The sequence below is a fragment of the Chrysemys picta genome, chromosome 23 (genome assembly GCF_011386835.1).
Source record: "Chrysemys picta bellii isolate R12L10 chromosome 23, ASM1138683v2, whole genome shotgun sequence".
In the NCBI taxonomy this organism is placed as follows: Eukaryota; Metazoa; Chordata; order Testudines; family Emydidae; genus Chrysemys; species Chrysemys picta.
In genome coordinates this window covers 11,978,725-12,001,627 of record NC_088813.1, presented here as the reverse complement: position 1 = coordinate 12,001,627, position 22,903 = coordinate 11,978,725, and the positions used below count along the sequence as shown (strand labels likewise).

Here is a 22,903-nt window from a genome sequence, read left to right as displayed (position 1 = left end):
TTCTGAGAAAGAGCCCCAATCTAGGGTCCTCCCCTCTGAGTGCACTGAACAGGAGATGAGGGTCCTCCCCTCTGAGTGCACTGAACAGGAGATGAGGGTACTCAGCATCTCTCAGAATCTTGCACATTTGGGCCATAACATCCCATTTAGTCTGATGGCTTCTGTGCAAATACAAAATTGTGACCACTAGAGGCCACCCCACAAAATGGTATGAAAACACAGCTCCTGGTCTCTGCTTTCTCTCTCTCTCTCTTTAGTATCTTGCACTGCAAACAAGCTTTACCATTCCCAACCAATAGGCTGGGTCTGCCATTTAACACCCTGCCTAGCAGCCAGTAATCTTAATCATACATGAGTCTCCCAGCTGACTGGCAGGTCTAGCATCAAATCACAGTATCTTGAGATGAGCCAAACACTGCCGCAGACTGGAAGCCCTAAGTTGGGTAAGAAATTAAAAGCAATTTGTGTAAATCTATATCCCTGGGTGGAAAGTATCAGCAAAGATCCCTTCATCACTCAGCCTAAGTGGAAAGCCAGATGAGTGTGTCTGAAACTCAGATTGGGTGAGTGGCATGAATGGTTTTGCATGGGCAATAGAAAGTTCATGAATTATCTATCATTTCTGGTCTGATTCATGTTTTCTGTCGGTCTGGGAACCTATTATGTGGCTTCTTTTGATTTGTTCCTGCTCGGCATTACTCTAAAAAGCCAGCCTGTTTTATTTTTAGGCTCAGAAGTAGCCCGTACAGGGCCAGGTGGGTTGCCTAAACCAGGAAGTGACACGGAAGAACTTTTTTGTTTGTGTAGCCAAGCTCTTGATTTGGATGGTGCTTGGATAGTCATTCAAAAGTAAAATCTTGCTCTTCCCTCTGCAGCCTGAGACCGCTGATTTGCTAGGTGACTTGCGTCTTCCTCTGCTGGGCTTGTGAAGGGCATTTGCTGCATTTGTTTTAACCGCTATCACTGGGGGTGGGCTGGGCAAATCCTTTATAGGCCTAAGACTTGGAAAGAGATTCTGGTTTGTAGCCAAGCATGGTACTGAGCAGTGGAACTACCGGATCCTAGTCCCATCTTTGCCACTTAATTATTCTGTGACCTTGGGCAACTCACTTAGGGTCTGATTTTTTGGGGGGTGTTTATCATCCATAGCTCATATTGGCTTCAGGATCATGAGGCTTCACTGGGAGCTGTGGGTGCTCAGCACCTCTGAAAATCCGGCCCTTAAACTGCTCTGTGCCTTAGCTTCCCCAGCTATAATAAGGGATCACTTTGAGTCTCCGTTCCTGGGTGTTTGTAAAGTGCTTCGACATTCTCCAGTGAAAGGTGCTTATCAAAGTGCCCGCTACTGTTAGGTCCTTCAGGTGTGCATGGTGCTTCCCAGACAGCTAGAGTGGGGCTTGACCCCAGGAGCTTGAAGTCTCTAAGGGCCCAATCCTGCTCCCACTGAAGTCAATGGGAGCATTGCCATTCATTAAAATGGGAGCAGGCTCGGACCCGCTGGTTAGAGCAAATGAAAAGTGGCACTGTTATCTCGGTTGTGTGGTGGTGGAAGGACCTGTGATGTTGTGTCTCCTGAGTGTACAACACAAGGTCACTAGGCACTAAAGGAGTGTAAAACAGGCCTTGGAGGACAGAGAGCTTTTTGACTCCAGCTCTCCAAATGGGATGGCCTGACCTTTAATACCACTCAAAGGAACATTTGCCTTCCGGACAACATGCAGTTTAAGTATCGGCTCAGATAAATGACAGGTTTCAGAGTAGCAGCCATCCGAAGAAGTGGGCTGTAGTCCACGAAAGCTTATGCTCTAATAAATTTGTTAGTCTCTAAGGTGCCACAAGTACTTCTGGCTCAGATAAACTGACTTCTATGCAGTTGGGGCTGTGTGGGTGTCTTGAGGAAAAACCTTAAACACTGAGGTCCCATCTGATATGTGCGAATGTTAGTTTGATTCTGGGGAATTTCTTATAAGAGTAAAGGTTTGCCTGGTGTACTTGGCCAGAATTTCTCATCCCATCCTCCTTCAGTTGACCTCCTGGCTCCCTGACACTTGTGTGTGTACGTCACTATAAATACACTGCTCTCAGGTGGCAAGCTTTGTGATGATTGTTCATTGATTTACCTTTTATTTTTTAAATCTTTCTTAGTGTCTAAAATCTCGGGAAAGATAAGCTGCTGTGCTGGTGATCTATTGGAAATACGGATTGATCCACACCTCTTCCTGGAGTGATTGGCTTGTCCCTGCTTTGCCGTGTGGGGGGGGAAAAGGAGACCGCAGCAGAACAGCCATTGTGAGGATGCTCGGATTCCACTGATCAGCCCATTCCTTAGCTCACGGGAGCAAGATGGAAAAGGAGAAGTGGGGTAAAGTAATGGGCCAGGAGGCTGTGCCCAAGTCTCTTCTCTAAAGAGCGGTTGCGGATGTTGAGGAAGCCGCAAGGGAGATGCGTGAATAAACCAAAATGGAAGGAGGCCCAGATCTGCAGCTCCAGCAGCTTCCACTCGCAACAGCTGCTGTATCTGTACTGTCCCATGAGGATCCCTATTCTTACAAGGTCAGATGTTCACCAAAGGCACTGCCTAGTAGGCCTAAAACTTGACCTGAATGGCGCTGGGATTTATGTCCGGCTTGGAAATATAAATATTGTCTTGAGTGTGCTGAGCTCTCGGATCGTGTGCTGCGTGTTTGTATTACAGCAGCGCCTAGGGGCCCTCATGGGCTAGGTGATGTGGATAGACAGTGAGGCACAGTCCCTGCCCTGAAGGACTACCAGCGAGATAGATAAAGGAAGTGAGACAGGAAGGATTATTGCCTTGCAATTTCTAGAGAGGGAGCTGAGGGACAAAGGCCCAGATCCTCAAAGATATTTAGACTCCTAACTTTCACTGACTTCACTGGAAGTTAGGAGCCTAAATAACTTTGGGGAGCTGGGCCAAAGATGCTAAGTGACTTGCCCGAGGTCACACAGGGAACTGGGAAGTGAACCCAATGCTTTAATCAGAAGCCCATCCTTCCTCTCTAACTGGTCCTGAGGCTGGAATTTTCAGAGGATCTTAATGGAGTTGGGATTTGGGCTGCTGACTCAAAGGCCTCTTTGAAAATCCCACCTAGAATGACTCTGAACACTGCAAGGCTCTTCGCTGAGGATGCAGATCTGGGTGCCGCGCAAGTCTAAGTGCTGCTGAGAGAACTGGGGTGGGCACTTTTCAGTACGTCTGGCCCTCCCGAGCCAGCAACTCTGAGCTGTTTGGTGGAGGCAGTGCCTCTGCCGTGCCTTTCTAAATTGAGGTTTGGTTGATAAACCAGTGGAACCTGCTGAGCGTCTTAGCCTGGAATCTGGTAGGGTTATAGTATCGCTCCCCTCCTGCTGTCTGCAGTGGGATGTTCTCTTAGGGCATGTCTACTCTGCAATTAAAAACCCATGACTGGCCCATGCCAGCCGGCTCGGGGTAAGGGGCTGTTTAATTGCAGTGTAGACATTTGGGCTCAGGCTGGAGCCCGGGCTCAAGGCCCCTGTGAGATGGGAGAGAGACTGCGCCTCACTATGTCTGTACACAGTCCTTAGCCCCTTAGCCCAAGCCCTGAGTCAGCCGGCAGAGGCCAGCTGCAGGTGTCTCATTGCAGTGTAGACATACCCTTGGATACTCTGGGAGAAGTTGGCTTGATTAGACTCATGGCTTATTCAACTCCTTTTGCACCCTAATCACCTTCAACTTTTCAAAGGGTTTTCTGTCCCACTTACATACGTAATTTGTTACTTTAATGCCACTGCCTGACTGGGCATGGAAAGATAATGCCAATGTCTTTAATATCAATAGTTGGGGAGAGAGAGGGACAAACACGGGCTCAGCTATCCCAAATAAATCACCCTGAAGTACCCGCTACACCTTGGATATCTGTGTTTGAAACTAAAACTGTTAATGATGCTCTAATGAGATTTAGACTGTTGCTAGAGGAATGCAAATGGTAAATGTTCCTACTTGACAGAGAGAGAGAGAGAGATCACTCCAAGCTCTTCTGGTAGCATCGTGATGTGCATCTCTTTTGTGATTCATCCTTTCATTCATGGTTGCTTTGAATTCTGCCTCTAGCTTGTTCAAGGTATTGCTGGGCTGTAAACTCTAGTCTGTCAGGAGTGGTTTCCACCCCCTGTGCTTTTCTCTGGAATGACTAACTGGTTCATTTAAAAAGCGCATTCTAAATCTCTTCCTGCAAACTCCTATCTGGCCAGTTGTTGTGACAGTTGGAGGTCAGTCAAGATATTTATTAGAGGCTGAACCTGGAATTGAAGAAAGGTGCCGAAGAACCTGCCTAATCCGTGCTCTGGGGAACACAAAATTCTCAGATCCTCCATGAAAATGGATTTTTAGGTGTGCCACTTACTGAAAAAAAGAGTATGGTGCAGGGCTACATCACCTTCCTGATGGGGATCTCAAGGAGCTCCATAAACATTAAATTAAGCCTCTCAATGCCCATGTCAGGCAGGAAAGTATTAATCAACCCCATTTTACAGATGGGATAACTGAGGCATTAAGAGGCTAAATGTCTTGCCCAAGATCATATAGGAATAGTGGCTAGATCTGGAGACAGAACTCAGACTCAGAAAGAGGTATTCAAAAATCTGCTTTCTATCAGGATTGCCCCCGTCCCAACCTTCCACTGGCTTCACGGGGGGAAATCTAATATCTGCATGTTTGCTTTGCTTTACAGGAAAACTTGATCGGTGCATTACTAGCTATATTTGGTCATCTAGTTATCAGTATTGCACTCAACCTCCAGGTGAGTATCATGAAACAAATATTGACCCTCTTCCCAAATGTCCTGTACTTGAAAAGCAGTAAGGATCCCCAAGTATCTGGGGTTTTTTTAATTTTTATTTTTTCCTTTCTAGAAGTATAGCCACATCCGGCTGGCAGGTTCCAGAGACCCTCGGGCCTATTTCAGGACCAAGACATGGTGGTGTGGTCTGTTTTTTCTGCTGCTGGGAGAACTGGGGGTGTTTTCGTCCTATGCCTTTGCACCTCTTTCACTGATTGTGCCACTCAGTGCAGTGTCTGTTATAGGTAAAAGAAAAGGACTCTTGTATCTATGTTTATGTAAGATTGCTTATGAAAATGCAATGCAATATAATTTTTTGTCTCTTTTAATAGCCAGCGCAATCATAGGAATTATATTCATTAAAGAAAAGTGGAAACCCAAAGACTTTCTGAGTAAGTTTCACTTCCATTATTCCGTATTCTTCATTTCTGCTTTGAATGCGGCTTAAGTTTTACTTCATTACTTCATAGTATATAGTATGACCGTTATTAAAGGGACACCAATTCTTAAAATGATGTTTTTCACTGGAAAGGTTTATCTGCTGTCTTTACAAATGGATTTTTCATATCTCGGGTTGATTGTTGAAAATGAACCTGTAAGGTCCCGTCCTTGCTTACTGATTTTAGAAATAGTTTGATGTGGGGTATATTGGAGGAATCTGATGGCACATCCTTGGGCCTTGATCCTGAAAATCCCTTAAATCAGTGATTCTCAAACTTTTGTACTGGTGACCCCTTTCACATAGCAAGCCTCTGAGTGCCACCCCCCTCCCGTATAAATTAAAAACACCTTTTTATATATTTAACACTATTATAAACGCTGGAGGCAAAGTGGGGTTTGGGGTGGAGGCTGACAGCTTGTGACACCCCCCACCCCCCACATAATAACCTCACGACCCCCTGAGGGGTCCTGACCTCCAGTTTGAGAACCCCTGCCTTAAATATTGTCTCAGTTCAGATTAACTGCACCTGTATTCCCCCTTGTCTGGTCCAGCAAGGGCTCCCACTCTCAGGTTTCTGTCATCACCTCTCTTGGGTGGAGACCCATGTCTCTCTCCCTTCTGACCAAGGTATCTCCAGGCTGAACAGTTCCCTGCCTTCACTGTGTTATTCCTAGCAGAGACAGGCTGCCAAAGCAGGCCTGCTTACTTTCTCTGCGGAGACGGTTGACAGTCTGACTGCCCACTGGTATAAGGTACCCCACAGCTCTTTCTAAGCAAGCCTGTTTTATTCTTAACATAAAAAGCATTACAGAGAGAACCTATTAAAAACAATTAAAAAAAAAACTACTCATATGCTAATAAGTCTACTAGAGGTCACCCCAACCCTAATGTGGGCTCTGGCTGGAGCAGTCCTTCCAAACCCCACCCCAGGGGTTTCCTTGTGGTTTCAAGTGAATCACAGCTTCGGCTCAGACCAAGCACGCTCATGTGTTTAATCCACCTTTTTATACAGCTCCAGGGTCTTTGATCGAGAGTTTCCAGGACCAGGTAGTTGACAGACAATGGGTTTTCCTTCCCCAGGCATAGCCTCAAAAAGGTGGATTTGAAATGGGCCATTTGCATTCCCCCTTACTCCCAGATATTTTGTAGGAAATCCACCTCACATCTTTTTCCAAAAAAACCAACTTTGAAGTTCCTGATACCTTAGAGCGCATTAGTCAGTCTCCTAGTGAAGTTACATACAATTCCACAGTAACACATACACAATTGCATCTTTAACATGCTGGACCCCAAAGGATATTAAACCTAATTCAGAATATTGCAGGAAATTGTCAATCTGTCACCAACACACTCGAAGTTCAAAGGAACGACATAGATGCGCAAGTATTTGCTGGGTGGGGGCCTTAGACTTGCTACCTCCTGACAGAATGAACACTGCATTGTTAAAGAGGCATTGTCAGGTAGCCTAAGATTTAGCACTCACCCTCACCTATTTGCTTAGAAGACTTTTTATCTTGCGTTAACTCTTGGCTCTCAGCTCAGAGCACATATATTGCTTGGTTTTTTTTTCTAGTATTTTGAAAGAGGGGCACGGAGGGTGGAGGAATGAACCATTTCCAGGGGGAAGCATGCTGTGTAGTTAGAATGATCACTATGCATGTGCCGTGTGTAACCCATGCATCTGTACTAATCCACTAACATGTCTTCTGTTTCTTGTCTTTGGTTTGCCAAAGGACGCTATGTTTTGTCCTTCGTAGGCTGTGGTTTGGCAGTCGTTGGAACTTACCTGCTGATTACGTTTGGACCCAACAGTCATGAGATGATGACCGGAGACAATATAACTAAGCATTTAGTCAGCTGGCCATTTCTTTTATATATGGTAAGGTGGCCCATAAAATATGGGTTGGATTCCATGCTTTCTGAAATATGTCTGGCTGGGGCTTTTACTTAAAATGGATTTTCATAGGTACTTGCTGCATTTTCATAGACTCCAAGGCCAGAAAGCACCATTGTAATCATCTGGTCTGACCTCCTGTATCACACAGGCCATAGAACTTCCCCCAAAATAATTCCTGGAGCAGACCTTTTAGAAAAACATCCAATTTTGATTTAAAAATGGTCTGTCAGTGATGGGGAATCCAGCATGACCCTTGGTAAGTTATTCCAAGGTTAATTACTCTTGCTGTTAGTTTACGCCTTCTTTCCAGTCTGAATTTGTCTAGCTTCAACTTCCAGCCATTGGATCATGTTATATCTTTCTCTGCTAGACAGAGGAGTCCATTATCAAATATTTATTCTCCCTGTTATAGACTGATCAAGTCACCCCAGAACCTTCTCTTGGTTAAGTTAAATAGATTGAACTCCTTGAGTCTGTCATTATAAGGCAGGTTTTTGAATCCTTTAATCATTCTCATGGCTCTTTCTTGGCTCTGTTAATGACTCTAAGAGCTTTTCCCATAATTGTCTCCCTAGCTCGGCGCATGTGTCTGTATGCACAATCTAAAGCAGAGGGTATGTTTTCTAGAACTGATTGGTCTTCAGCTTCCCTTCCCTCTCTGGATTATTGTGCCAGGATTCAAGCCTGTCGAACATATTCCACCCCCTCCCCAACCTGCCACTGTTAACCCCTGATAACAGACTGCAGATTGGCATCAACTGTGCTTAAGATAACCATGTACTGTGACTCAGATCTGTGTGTTTACCAGAAGGCAAAAAACCTCATGTTCTCATAATTAGGACCCCATCCAAGTCCCATTTGAAGGCAGTTGAAAGAGTCCTATTGACTTTAATGGGTGGTGGGTTGGGTCCTCATGCAGGAACCTCTTTAGGAAAAGCTGAATGAGACCAGTGACCTGGGTGCACAATTGGCGTTATTTGGCCTGTTGTTTTTGTTTTTTTTATTTTTAAAGAACGCAACGTCCCCAGAAAATCCCACTCCACTCTTCTTGCAAAAGTCACTGAAGATCTCATCCATTCAGAACAGGGCTGATTTGACTTATAGTCTTACTAGATCCTGCTTCAGCTTTCATGGATGTTAGCAGTACCACAATATGAGAAGATGTGTACACTATCGTTTCCATCCATCAAGTTTCATGGGACCAGGCAGTTCTGTGGCATCAGATAAAGCTATAATATTACAAGGCTTATGGGAGGCTGTGTGGCCTAGTGAGCAGCACACAGGACTGAGACTCAGGAGACCTGGGTGCTATTCCAAACTCTGCCACTGGCCTGCCTTGGTGACCTTGGGCAAGTCACTTCCTCTGTCTCTATTTCCCTATCTGTAAAATGGGCATAATGATACTGACCTCCTTTGTAAAGCTTTGAGATCTAATGATGAAAAGAGCTAGGTATTATTACCATTGCCAACATGAGCATCAAAGCCACATACACGGCAAGAAAAAGGATTTCCCACCCCATCCCTCACTTTCTAATACTTATTTCTGCATATATATTTTTTTCTAGCTTGTGGAAATCATACTGTTCTGCCTGCTGCTGTATTTTTACAAGAGGAAAAATGCAAACTACATAGTAGTTATTCTTCTGCTGGTAGCATTGCTGGGTAAGTTCAAATGTGTGCTTAAAATTTTCTAACTGTGATTCAATATTGTGAATTGGAGTGAAGAGCTCCTGGCGGTGGGGAACGTTCATGCATTTTATGTCACTAATCACAGTAATTAACTCTAGAAATGTTTATGAAAAGCAAATAAAGCCTGTATCTTGCTATAGTATTTCAGATTGAAGCAAGTAGAGATGGACAAGAGCTATTGGACCATCAGTCCACTCCTCATGGAGGCAGGATCTAGTCCCCCAAATAGAGGATATGTCAGATTCTAAACCCTGCTAATGGCAATGTGTTGTGTTCATGTATGCAAAACACTGGGAAGTGTCTGATGGCTTCAGCTGAGATGGAAGGATGATCTTGTGGCTAAAATACACTATTTTTAGTCCGGGAATCTTTCTGGCTCTGACACTCACTCCCTGTGTGACCTTTGTAAGGCATTTGACCTCTCTGCGTCTCCATTTCCCCATCTGTAAAATGGGAGGCAGGGATGTTGGGGAAACTAAATTACATGAATGTTTGTGAATTGCTTGCTTTTGAGATCCTCAGTTGCAACACTATCACTGCAGTTGTATTTCTGGCTTCTTGGGGCTCCAAGACAATTCTTTGTCAATAGATCCATGTTTAATCTAGAAGAAGCTCTGGACATGGGGCAAAATCCTGGCTCCATCGATGTTAATGGGAGTTTGCCATTGACTTCACTAAGGCCAGGATTTCGCCCCTACTGTTTTCCTTCCTGTTGATCTGTCGTCTTAAGAAATACCAAGTAAGCGGAATAATAGAAAGGCAGAGACCCCAACTGACATGCTAAAGAGTTTGGAGTTGAAGGTTCCATTTGGTGTATAACTAGTTCTGTGATCCAGTGCTTTGAAAGCAGTATTCAGTGTGCTGCAGTACTCTCTCAAGCTTTGCTATAGATGTAATATCCATCACTGTGGTATCTAGCTTAATAACCGGAGGCCTGACAGGGCAACCAAATCATGGACAGGGTGACTACCTTAATTCTGAGTTACCTTGACTTGTGCTTGCAGAAACGGGGAAGAGAATTGGCTTTTCTCAATCCTAATTCTTGAGCTATGTTTAGAAAATTCCTCCGTTTTAGTAATAAAACTGGTACACCATCAGAAGTAAGGCATATTTGTACCCTTCTAGTCTCTTTTGTTTGATCTTAAGGCGCTGTTCAAACATTAATGGAGATTGGGTAAATACCTGCGTTCTACAGGTGAGGAAGCAGCCACACGCAGAGGTTAAGTGACTCACCCAAAGTCACATGGTGAACCAGTGGCAGAACTGAGAATAGAAGTCAGGAACCACACTCCTCCCATTCTGTCCTTTGCAAAAGGAAGGCTGAGGGTCTTGTCACCTTTTGCTTTGTTAGCCGCCACCTGTTGTGGTCGGAGATTCCAGTTAACAATCCAGTGATCTGTGCTGCTATGTTACAACTGAGCTTTGTTACATATTCACAGGGTCTATGACGGTAGTGACTGTGAAGGCTATAGCAGGCATGATTGTTGTCTCAATACAAGGAAGCCTCCAGCTCGGCTACCCTATATTCTATATCATGTTGGTATGCATGGTTGCAACAGCGGTATTTCAAGCAAGGTGAGTTGATATGGTCTCTCTTCCTATTGAGGTTTACAGCTGTGCAGTACAATGTAATTAAAATGTTTAAAAATCAACCCACACGGACAACACTAGGTAATTAAATTGCTCACTGTTATGCTGGCCCTGACAGAACAAAGAGATGAAGAACTTCCATATGTAAACACCACATCCTTCATAATAACCGTAGTACTAAGAATTAAATGAAAGGTACAAGTTTGTAATTTAAAAACCGAATAGTGGCCCTTGCTCTGAAACCATTCTGTTCATGAAAACGTGATGCTGACGGTCTGCTAGTACCTGTAAGCCAGCTTTCATCATTAAGGGCCTGTTTCTATTCCCACTGAAACCTATGGGAGTTTTGACACTGACTTCAGTGGGAACACTGTTAGCCCTGTGCTAACACTATTGACCAAGTCTGCTATACACTACAGAAAGAAGCGTTACCAGCACTCTCCTCTGACCCTGGTATTAGCAACATGGATACGAACTATTTAAAAATCTGGCTCTGTTGACATCCATAGGAAAACTCCCACTGGTTTCAGTGGGGCCAAGATTTCCCTTTGAGGTCTGACTCTCCTTTTAAACTACTGTGATAAGGAGTGTCTCCACTGAAGGTATAAAGAAGAAGAGAATCTAGAATCTTTATCTAGAGAGCATTCTTTTGAGAGGTGGAAAGAAACAGGGAAAGAACTATCTCCTACAGAAGCAACTTCTAAACACATGTTGAGAATTCTTCTAAAAAAGAAGGAAAAAAAAAAATCAACCTGCATTGTTTGCCATTGTATTGAAGGTTTTTAACCCAAGCCTCGCAGCTGTATGACTCATCTCAGATTGCCAGCATAGGCTACATCCTGTCCACAGCAACAGCGATTACAGCAGGTAAACACTTGTGCAATGTTATCAGGTTTGTTGTTCTTTTAAAATAAGGGCAAAAGACTGTGGAGAAAAATCCTGATTTTCTAGCTGAGGAAGATAACTTGCATTTTCTTGCTGTCTTCTGTAGTCAGTTTCATTTTGTGTGAATTCTCCCATTAGGCTGTTGAAAAAACTCTCTTAAGATCTGACCACTGATTTGGTGCTTATGTCTGAGACTGGATCACTCACTCTGTCCTAAAGTATAAAAAGAGTGGGTGTCTTGCAATCTGAATGCTTGCTAGATGTGTAGCTTAGGTCCAGGGCTAAAACTCCTCTACTATTTGTGAAACCTCACCAGCGCTCAGTAGAGTGGGACTGATGCTATTGAGAAGTGCTTTTGTTTTCTCAAGAAGAGTCTGCTGTGATTCTTTTTCTAAACTCTCTTGTTGGCATTGCATTTAGGATGCTACAGCTCCCATCCTTATGGGCTGACATATTCCTGTTTCAGGCCTTGTCTACATGGGAAAGTTTTATCAGCATAACCTAAGGTATAAATTGATACCCATATAGATATAATCCGTGTGTGGACACTTTTATTACAAGAGTGGCACTTTTTTCATTGATTGCTTTAATGTACGTCAGTTGGGAAGGGATTTAAGCTAAAATGAAAAGGCCATTTTTATGCTGGAGTCCAAACAAGAGGATTATACTTGTATAACTGAGGGTTATTCCTGTATAGCTGGTAAAACCCGCCCAGAAGACAAGGCCTCATGTCCTTTGGTGCCCTTGTAAACTACATATTGACTTAGGTGGTGGTCTTCTCATTCAAGGTCCTGAATGGCTGTAGCTCAGTTTTTCAGCCTGATTTTTCTCTACTCTTGGGTTCCCAGCCAGATATTGCAGCCAGACCCAGCAAGTTATTTGATTTGCCTCAATTATAAATTTAAGTGAGTAGGAGCCAGGACACTTTGAGCTGAATCCTGAATGGTGATCTGTCCCCTCAACTCCTGTTGACTTCAGTGGGTGCAGAGATCACTTGGCAGGATTGAGTCCTAGGCAATCAGGTGGGAATTCACTCCCTGTTGCAATTAGAGATTCTCAACCTGTCTTGCCATTCAGGGCAGGGCTCAGGCAATATGTTCAATATAGCTTATATGGTACTGCTCTTCAGTGCTAATAACTTCATCCAGATCACTGGCATAGCAGCCTTAGGGGTGGTGGTAAGGTATGTTTGATAGCAATACAAATAATTGTTGGCTGTGGCAAATGGAGTGTCACTATTTTCCATCCTAAAATATAACTTGTGTAAAGGAAACTTCACAAGGAAGGTTGTGTCTGCCCATAAAGAGAAAGATTTACCCCAGATGAATAAACTTCCTAGTTGTTGTGGCCTTTTTTATGGGGTTGGGGCTTGATTAAACATAAAAATTGTATTGTTTTAATGATACTGGTGTAGTTAAAGTGATACAACCCCCTAGTGTGGATGAAGTGATGCTGGTGTTGTCTAAAGGTACTCATACCAGTGGAGCTATTCCTGTACAGGAAAAGGAATGAATTTTACCAGCATAAGGCCCCATAATAACAGTATAACTGCATCCGCACTAGGGTGTTGTACCAGTATAACTATTTTGGTAAAATATCCAATCCCTGACATATTTATACCAGTATAACTTTTAAGTGTAGAGCAGGCATTCCTATAGGTCCCCTCCTTCTTTTTTTCTTGTTTAAAAAAGCTTCTTTGGGGAAAAATAATCAAAACCATTTTCAAATTTGGTGTCTTTTTCGTGATTTATTCCCCCCCCCCCTCCCCCAAAATTATTTGATTGCTGGAGGAAGCGGTGATTTAAGATGTACCTCTACTTGCTCAGTCACATGGGGGAGGGAATCTAATTTAAGCTAAAACCTGTTCATGTTATTTCCTCTTGTCTCAGGAGCAACCTTCTACTTGGACTTCACTGGTGAAGATGTTCTCCATATATGCATGTTTGCACTAGGGTACGTTTTTAAAAATACCAGGCCAGATCCTCGGCTGGTGTAAACTGACATGGTGCTGTTGAAGTGACTGGAACTTTGCTGATTTACACAGATGCTTACTGTGTTAGCAAACTGAAATGTATTTCTCTATATGGCTAAACTTTAATGTCCTCTGTGGCAGGAATTATTTTATTGAAACCTATCTGGGACTCATTTTACTACTGCTTTGTCTTCTAGCATCCATTGATGTGTAGGATAAGCTACTCTGAAAACTGTCCTATTAGAATGTAAAATAGCCCATGAAGTCCATATCTTGTCTCTGACATAGGCCCAAGGTGGATGCTTCAGAAGGGTATAAAAGCTCTATTGTGCACGCAATTGTGCAACAACTATACCATGTGGGGAAACTTCTTCCTGACCCTAGATGGAGACCAGCTTATGCCCTGAAGCATCAATCTTGATACCAGTTACCTTTTATCCCCTTTAACATTTAGAGTAAGGTACTAAAGGTGTCCCTCCTAATTTCCAAGCAGGATTAGAACAACCAAATAAATGACCATCCTCCGAGAACCCATCCCACGTTTTATGCTGAACCTATGTTGGGCTGGGGACAGGGTTTTGGGAGTCCAATCAAGTACTGCTTGGAAACTCATGCAGTGCAGACAGGATCAGTAAAGCTCTTCCTTACTTATCTCAGTACTGAGTCTCATTACAATGCGTTGATTTTTAAAGTAGCTCCCTCTGAGCAGGGGACACATTAAGCTATCTTACAAATTAATACAGAAACACAGACCCACTGAAAGTACTAATTAACCTTGTCTGTTCTCATTAGCATACTGCAGAAATTAGGGCTGACAACTGTCAGTACATTTACCTACAGAAATGCCTAAAAGGTCATACTGTTGAACCTTGGAATTTAGTAAGAGTGAATCAAACTTTGGGCTGTTACCATTCCCCTGTAATTTGTCAAGACTTCAGCGCTTCCCATAAGTGCAAATTAATAACTGAGCATTTTGCCAAGGGAAAGGTTGACTCGTTCTGATTACTAGTTGCACACAGCGTGGATCTCAATAATGTGAACACAGTCATTATTCAACTAAGAGACACTGCTTCGTGGTGAGTAGGGCTGTATCTCTGCTCTGCAGGTTCTGTCTCTTCCAGCTCTGTGTTCTGTTCTTCTGGTGCACGATGGACATTCAGAAAAAGCAACAACCTTGGCTTGTTGACGTCTTTTTTTTTTCCCCACTCACTTCACTATTTCTCCTCTTTTTTCCCCCTTCCCACCCCTTCTCTCTCAGGTGCCTCATTGCATTTTTAGGTGTCTTCTTAATCACAAGAAACAAGAAGAAATCCATACCATTTGAACCCTACATCTCCATGGATGCTATGCCAGGTAACAAGAAAAGTCCAATATTTTGCCATTCTGCCTCTTAAACATCCATTATCAGAATAAAAAGTCGTCGTCTTTTGATTTCTCTCTAAATTTTATTTTATTTTAACATTTGTTCAGTGTTGCAACCTATTGGGCTGCTGTGGAATTTTTTCTTATTATTTTTTATTTGTTAAACTGTTTATGCATCCATAACTTTTTCTCTTCATGATGGGTTGCTTCTCTATCTTTGATAGCTCAGCAGTGTAAGTGACCACGGTGCGGTTGATATGATAACTGTAGCTTTGGTGTCAAAATCGTTTTAAAAGGAATACGGAGGGTCTGATCCTCATTTATGCTAAAGATGCTTTACACTGTTCTAGTGGGTAAAGGGACCTTAAAATGGGAGTCTATCCCTGCCAGAGTGGTGTGGTGTGGCCTTAGTGTCCATAAGAATCAGGTCTAGAATCTGAAGCAATTTTAATAAAAACCAGATCTTTTAACCTATAAATCACTTTACAAACACCAATTAGGGAGAAGCTCTGTCCTCAAGTGGATGAGGCAGAGAGGGTAGGGACGCAATGTTGCACAATGCTGTATGCTCTTAACTCCTACTAACCACAGGGGGAGTTGTAGGCCACTATTAAAAAATGAACATAATTATACTGCACAGGATGAAGTAATCAATTCTTAGGTCCTGAATATTAATTGCTCCAAGCACTCAATGCCCCTCTCGTGAAAGGTGCTCCAGAAATTCAAAAAATTAAGAATAAACTTTTTGGGGAAAGAGGAGGATTGTGACTAAATGATGTTCAAATTAATGATAGCTGACTGCCATCACCCGCCCACAAGGAGCTTAGCCACTGTAATTTTCCAGGGTTATTTATGTCTTTCTATTTAACACTCACAACTGATAGGGCATATTGCTTGTCCTGAAATTGTATAATTTGTCAATAACCGGGCGGAGGAAGAAGGGACTTCTCTTCCCAACCATTTAATCCCTGCCTTTCCTCCCCCTGTTGCAGGCATGCAGAATGTGCACGACAAAGGAATTGCAGTTCAGCCTGACCTCAAAGCTTCCTTTTCCTATGGTGCCCTGGAGAACAATGATAGCATGGCGGAGCTCTACACTCCAGCCACACTGCCAATCGTGCTGGAGGAGCATGGTTCCAAAGGAGTTTCTGCACTGCCCTATCGTGTGCTGGAGCACAGTAAAAAGGAGTGAGTGCTCTTTAAGAAGCTGACTTAGGGCAACAAGAGTGTGGTCTTTATTTATTTATCGCTTTGGTTTTTAGATCCATTAAAATATAGATGAGTATGTGAAAGCTGAACTCAGGATGGTTTAAAACTAGTCTCAAACTTAACTTTCAAGACGGATTATTTGAATAAAGGACTCCGTATACTTGTGAACGTGGAAACATTTGTCCTAAGCTAGCAGTAAATCATAGCCACCTTAAAAGGAGGACTAACTTCAAACGTGCAATGACAGGCAGTATTGTGGCTCTCTGATACTGACCAGACAGCTGGCACTGTGAAGATGTGTGAAGCTATGTGAAGTACAGTGACTGTCGCTTTTCAGCTCGGCCAGCAGTAGGTACAACACAAACTGAAGTCAACAGGACGGAAGGGCAAAATTTGGTTCATCATGTATCAATTATGAAGGCGGTCCAGAAAGTTGGACCATGATGTGTTGGTTACCTCATAAACACTTCTTTAACATGGCATTAAAATGTCACTGAACTAAAGCAAAAGAAGGTTGGCCAGTGCTGTGTTTTAGGAATGGTATAAAACAGTAGAATAAGGAAGTAAATGATTTGATCCACCTTTAATTTTTTCCAGACCATAAACGTGTTGCATTTCTCAATAACCGCTACTCTCTGTCTAGTGTTGCGTGAGATGTGCATGTTAAATGTTTTTTTGTGTTAGATTGCACATCAATTTAGGACACACATGATGGTCACCAGTTTTCTGATTTCAGAGAATTTGCCACAGACTGGATTAGATGGTGCAGAAATTGACACAGTGAAGTGCAAGAAATTAAAATGGCATTGTAGTTGGTCAAACTTTAGACTTACCAACTTCTTAGTGTTCTTGTATTTCTTTGTAAGGTCTAAATTCAATTTTGTTTCCTGAACAAAAGATTCAGACTGAGATTTTTCAAAGCTGCCTTAAAGATTTGCATGCTCAATGGGTGTCCAAATCCCTCTGGCAGATTCGAAAATCTCAGCCTCAGTGTTGTGAGGTTTTGTTTTCCTTCAAAAGTAAAAAGGCAGCAGCCCATTACTTATGAGCAACCCAACAAGAATAACTGAACATGCATGGTTCACCACTTGAGCAGGATAACAATAATACAGCAGTGGGCATTCATTCATGATAAAGGGAAAAATATATTTAACTTTCTATCTTCCAAAGGGTGGTTAGAAGCAGATAGGGAGGAATTTTGTCAGATTAAAGGGACGGGGTCAAAATATTTGTTTTTAAGAGTATAATGCTTACAGCTGCATGTAAATTATCTCTGCTTTTCAGGCTGTTGCACTTTATATTTAGAAAGGGGACCAAAAAAAAAGTTATCTGTCTTGCTAAAGAATGGAATTTTAAGTCTGCTCGGTGCATTTCAGCCTATCTTCATAGCAGTGTGGCTGAACAAACAAGCAGAAGCTGCTTTGAAGTCAATAGCAATTGCTTTCTGTGCACTGCACAAGGTTACTCCTACACAAACTGGGTTGAGAGGACCTAAGCTTTTGCAAAACCGGGTTTGTGTATTTATATACAGTGGGCCAGATTCTGCTCTGACTAGCAAAAACCCATTGCTTTGGGTGAAATCTATCGTAAATGAGAACAGAGTTGGTCCTTCTGCATACAATGTTTGCTTTGTTGGCTATAAATACTACTTGCACCAGTAAATACTTGACACTGCTTTGGTACTTTTTGAGCTTGAAAAAAATTGTATAAAAGACCTCCTAAAGGGTGGATAGCCACTTTCTCTATTTTTACTTTACCCAGAGCTGCTTCACTAGTTTGGCACATCTGACAATTCAGAGTTTATCGATGGCATCCTGTACATTTTGAGCTTATGAAACCTAGAGAAATGTCTGGGTTTTTTTTTTTGCCCATTGTGCTTTTCGTGCTTAAGCAAGATAACAAAGTTAATGGACTAGTATTGCCAGAACATTAAACTTATTGGATTTCCTCATGACATTGATTTAATACCATTGGCTTTCAATCCCCAGTAGTCAACTATTTGTGAATGTATGTGTGGCTTTTGTTCATTTAAAAATACAAAGCAGAATGGTAAAAGAGAAGGTGTGTGGGGGGGAGGCAAGAATGCTCGCTTCTCATATCTCTTCCCTTTTAATCACTGAGGCAGTAGGCGTTTTGACATTGTGGCTATTAAACCACAGAAACGTATTACATCAGTACAGATCAGCACTAAACCACAAATGCATGCAAATTCAATGTTTAACATTTTAAAAAAACTCTATCCTGGAGCCCTCTGCAGTAAATGACATAAACTAGTGTCTGATTTAATGGGCTTGATCCTACTATAATAATGTAACAGCCACCAGTAGACTTCAGTGTTTGGGTTACTGATCCTGCCATAGACTACATACAGCCCTGTGTGTTACTCCAAATGTAGTTTTCATAGCTGCTTCTGGGGTTTCTTAGTGGTATTTAAAAAGAAATAAAAAATTCCAGGAATTTTGCATATTGCTCAGCTGCAGAGTAAATATTTAGGGTCTTTAGGACGTGGTTGTCTTTATCACTGATATCATGAGAGTCTCTACTGTGCCTCTAAGAGACGCAGCACAGAACTCTAAGCTCAAGAGAAAGGGGGTCTGGTGACTTTAAGTCACCTTTTGTACTGTCCCCAGGCATAAAAATAATAACTGCCTTCTACAGATCTCCACAGTGCTGCACCCACGCCCCGGACACACCCCTCCTGCCCTTGACTCTTGGCACAGCATGTGGCTGTCTTCTGCAGATCCTGCACTGGGGAAATCCATCCCTGGCCAGGTCCTGGGGGGCTTTTAGATTTTTACAGAGCTCTGACCCTTTTACTGGGTATAAAGAGTCCACACAGTCTCTTGCCCTAAAGATTTAAGCAGTTCAGCCTTATTTCAAGGGTTAATGGGCCATTTTTAGATGTTCATAGCATTTGCTTTCAATAAAACTCGCTTTTAAAACTTTCTAACAAATGGCTCTAGTGAAGGTGTGATGTGTATATAATCTATATAAAAATAATAGCTTGTGCTGCTCCAGTGTGCCATAAGGCAGCACTGGGTGATCTCAGTATGCAGATTTGTGACCAAACATGCTAACATAGGAGCAGCACCTTCACCAGTGTAACTTTTGTTTTTATGATGTTGGTCCTACTGCCACTCATGACATAGCCAATAGATTGTACTTCGTGAGTACTTGCTGCATGTGTTCAATGCTTGATATTTAAAATGGCTTCATAAATCACCTCCCCTGTGTTATTCCTCAACTCTGTGTTGCAGCCACCATCCCTGTTAATCAAGTAGAAGTGCCTGGCACTCCCTCAGAAGCCACACGCATCTCTGCAGAAACCCTGCCCTCCGTTTAAGCGGTCTTCCAGCCCCAGCAGTTACAGGGCACAATTAGGTATCAAACCAAACTTCCCCCACCCACTTAGCAGCCTAGACTCAGAGCATGCTTACTTACAAGGGCAGGTCTTGTGGATTGGTTTTAATCTCAATTTATACTCTCTTTACAAAATACTCTTAGGTCTGAGATGCCACGGATTATAATTCAGGTTGCAGCAAATATTTACAGCTAAACTGACCATTAGAATTTAAAAGGAGTACATCTCCACCTCACTTTCACCTTCCACACATTCCAATCCTCCTTGCAACTTCTAAAATAGTCTATTTATTCTAAAATAAATAGTTTTAAGCAGTATATTTTTGTCTGAGCTTCAGTTTATTCAGGGCTTGATCCTGAGATGTAGAGAGCACTTTCAAAACCCATTGACGCACAACTTCTCAGAATCCAGCCCTTAAAGTGAGCACAGAAACCAGTGGACTGCTCCCTCTCTTACTAAAATGGTGGTGTGTGGAAATACTGCTACTGTAATCATCCCTTAACTCCTTCCTTTACTCTTTAGAATTAAAAACTGCTTTATAGAATGTGAGACAGACACTTATTGTCTCCGCAATGGAAACTGCGTGGCTTTTCAATGTACCTGGCGCTCAAATATATTCTAAATGTCTCTCTCACTTGTAACTCTATACTGTGGAATACAGGCCTGATGTTGGCAGATATACAAAATGATTTGCCTGTGAAGTTTTGTTCACATTAAAACATGTAAATAAAGAGCTTTACATTATGAACTATAATAACTTAATTTTTCATAAGCAATGTTGCATGTTTATTTAAGTGTCCTTTAGGTAAGCTCTTCAAAAATGAGACTTAATAAAAGGTTCTGGTAAAATATATGGAACTCTTTCTTGACCAATAAAATAACAATTATGATTGATTGTATTCTGTTCGTATTAAGAGAGACGTCATGACCGTGGAGCATTATAAGCAATGAATGATACATACATTCAGAGAGAGAGTCTACTTTTGGATGGGTGACTTAAGGAAAAAAATCCATGGCACTGCACTGAGACGGAGTTGGGAATTGCAGTGTTGCCAAGTGTCACAATATTTGGTGTTGGTTGGAATTATTTAGCTGGAAAGACCCATCTCCTGGATTCATGTAATTACATAAGAAAGTTAGTTTACTTTTTTTTTTTTTTTTTTTTTTTAATCTAGCCCTTGTGATTTCAGAGAAACGCTTGAAAATGTGACGCAGGTGTACTGTAGAGTTCTATTTAGTTTCTGGTTCTTGACCCTTTATTTTTATTTTTTAAAATCTCATGATTTTTTGAGCGTTTGGGATTGGCAATGCTGGGATTAAGGAAGTGGCCCTCTTCTCTCTGAGATGGTACTCATCCATTACCCTGCTGTGATGATTGGAGATGCCGTCTTTGTGGAATATGTCTTTGCTTTCAAGTCCAGAGGGACTTGAAAATGTATCAGCATTTCCTATCACTGCCTTTATGAAAGAGATTATAAATTTAGAATACATCTTAATTGAATGCTTGCCAACCTAATTGATACTGACCATATGGGGCCCATATTCCAGAGGGATACGTAGAAGATAACCCTGAGAATACTCTTAATTAAATGTATACACTGGGGACCCACGTACCAGTGGAAAAAGCACTGGAAGCCATATGTCCTGGTGTTGAAAAGGCTTTTGACAGGAGTCACTACATATTATATTTATAAACTATGAAAGTGAAAATATTAAAACATATAGTAAAAGGGCATTGGCAACATTTCCCACACAGTTTCAACTGGAAACAGAATCTTCCATTGTTCAGCAGAATTTTGCTGTAGTACATTGTTAAACAGTTACTGCATTACATTCTGAAGAGGCTGCATTTCATCATTAGGTGAAATTATTTGTTATAGAGATTGCAATCAACTTGTGTTTTAGGATCAAAGGAACAATATAAATATGCCCCTGCAGAATCAGTTGATGGAGCTAGAAAAGAACTATTACAGTCCCTATATAAGAACGGAATATATTATTGGCACTAGGAGAGGAAGTATCACATACTAAATTGATACTGCATTTGATCTCAGCGATAAAGGCTATGATAATAAAGGATAACTACATATTGCCTCTGTTGCTGCAGCATTTAAATGGCAGAATTCCTTGCCTACAGAAGTGAAATTAAGAATGCCTTTCTGAGAATGCTTTGCTTATCTTCCTTCCACCCATCACAGGAAAGCCTTTCTTTGAACAGATATAAATAGGAAAGCTAGTAGGGGAGATCAGACTAACGTTCTTTTCTGCCCTTCCTTAGCCATAGGTAAACTTTAGAAGAAAGCATTTAAATCAGGGTAAGTACAGCACATGAAATTGAAATTCTGGCCTGCTATGGAAATTCTCCCTATAGCTACAAAGTGAGGACAAAAATGATCAACAAAAGGTTTTTAGCATTGGTGAAATCAAACAGCAATTTTTATTTGCCTCTCATGGAAGATAAAAGTACAGGCAAATGTTTGTATGCACTTGGTTTGGATATAAACTTAGGTAACCATAATCAAATATAACACAAAGTTTGGGCAGCTGGGGGTTAGGCAACAAATCTCATCATCGGATTAATTGTTTTTACTTTGTGATAGAAGGAATATGAATTCCTGCAGGTCCCTCTCTTATTCTGCCATTTGTTCCCAAACCCTACCTAAAAAATGTGAGTGAGGGGACAAAATGAAAATTTTATTTTGAACTTTTAGCTGTGTTAGTATGAATGAACATCATAATTAATAAAATGCTAGCAACATGTCATATAAACATTGTGGAACCCTATTTCATATCATTCTTTTACAGTTTTGTCCATTCCCAGCTAAAATGTAGATTAACTGTTACACATGCAACAGAGCAAAATGTTTTTCTTTTAACATAACACTACTTTTTAGAAATTCTGAAAACTTTTGTAGTAGAGTCGACTCTGCTTCTTGAGATTTGAATTGTAATTTCAAAGAGAATGTAATGGAAGAAGGAAATTTCTGATATAAATTAGGGCTGCCAAGCGATTAAATAAATTAATCATGATTAATTGTGTGATGAATCGTACTGTTAATAGAATACCATTTATTTAAATATTTTTTGATTTTTCTACATTTTCAAATATTGATTTCAATTACAACACAGAAAACAAAGTGTACAGTGCTCACTTTATATTTGTTTTTGATTACAAGTATTTGCACTGTAAAAAACCAAAAGAAATAGTATTTTTCAATTCACCTAATACAAGTACTGTGGTGCAATCTCTTTATCATGAAAGTTGAACTTACAAATGTAGAATTATGTAAAAAAATAACTGCATTCAAAAATAAAACTGTAAAATTTTAGAGCCTGCAAGTCCACTCAGTCCTACTTCTTGTTCAGCCAATCACTCAGATAAACAAGTTTCTTTATATTTGCAGGAGATAACACTGCCTGCTTCTTATTTCCAATGTCACCTGAAGGTGAGAACAGGCGTTCGCATGGCACTGTTGTAGCCGGTGTCGCAAGATATTTATGTGCCAGATGCACTAAAGATTCATACGTCCCTTTGTGCTTCAACCACCATTCCAGGGGACATGCGTCCATGCTGATGATGGATTCTGCTCAATAACAATCCAAAGCAGTATGGACCGACGCATGTTCATTTTCATTATCTGAGTCAGATGCCACCAGCAGAAGGTTGATCTTTTTGGTG

The 22,903-nt window shown here is 41.6% G+C and overlaps 1 protein-coding gene across 5 annotated transcripts; it reads left to right on the top strand.

The window, feature by feature from the left end:
* Positions 1-308: 308 nt before the first annotated feature.
* On the top strand, positions 309-20,073 carry NIPAL3 (NIPA like domain containing 3). 5 transcript variants are annotated; one of them, XM_005302069.5, is made up of 12 exons: positions 309-443; positions 2,146-2,553; positions 4,710-4,778; positions 4,891-5,062; positions 5,150-5,209; positions 6,993-7,138; positions 8,722-8,818; positions 10,285-10,420; positions 11,214-11,302; positions 13,210-13,273; positions 14,551-14,645; positions 15,647-20,073. In XM_005302069.5, exons 2-12 carry the CDS (start codon positions 2,461-2,463, stop codon positions 15,844-15,846), a joined length of 1,221 nt encoding a protein of 406 aa, XP_005302126.2. In that variant the 5' UTR covers positions 309-443; positions 2,146-2,460; the 3' UTR covers positions 15,847-20,073. The 5 variants fall into 5 exon arrangements, with proteins under 5 accessions (XP_005302126.2, XP_065432896.1, XP_005302125.2 ...); XM_005302068.5 differs by having other exon boundaries at positions 391-563; XM_005302070.5 differs by having other exon boundaries at positions 424-563; positions 7,017-7,138.
* Positions 20,074-22,903: the final 2,830 nt, after the last annotated feature.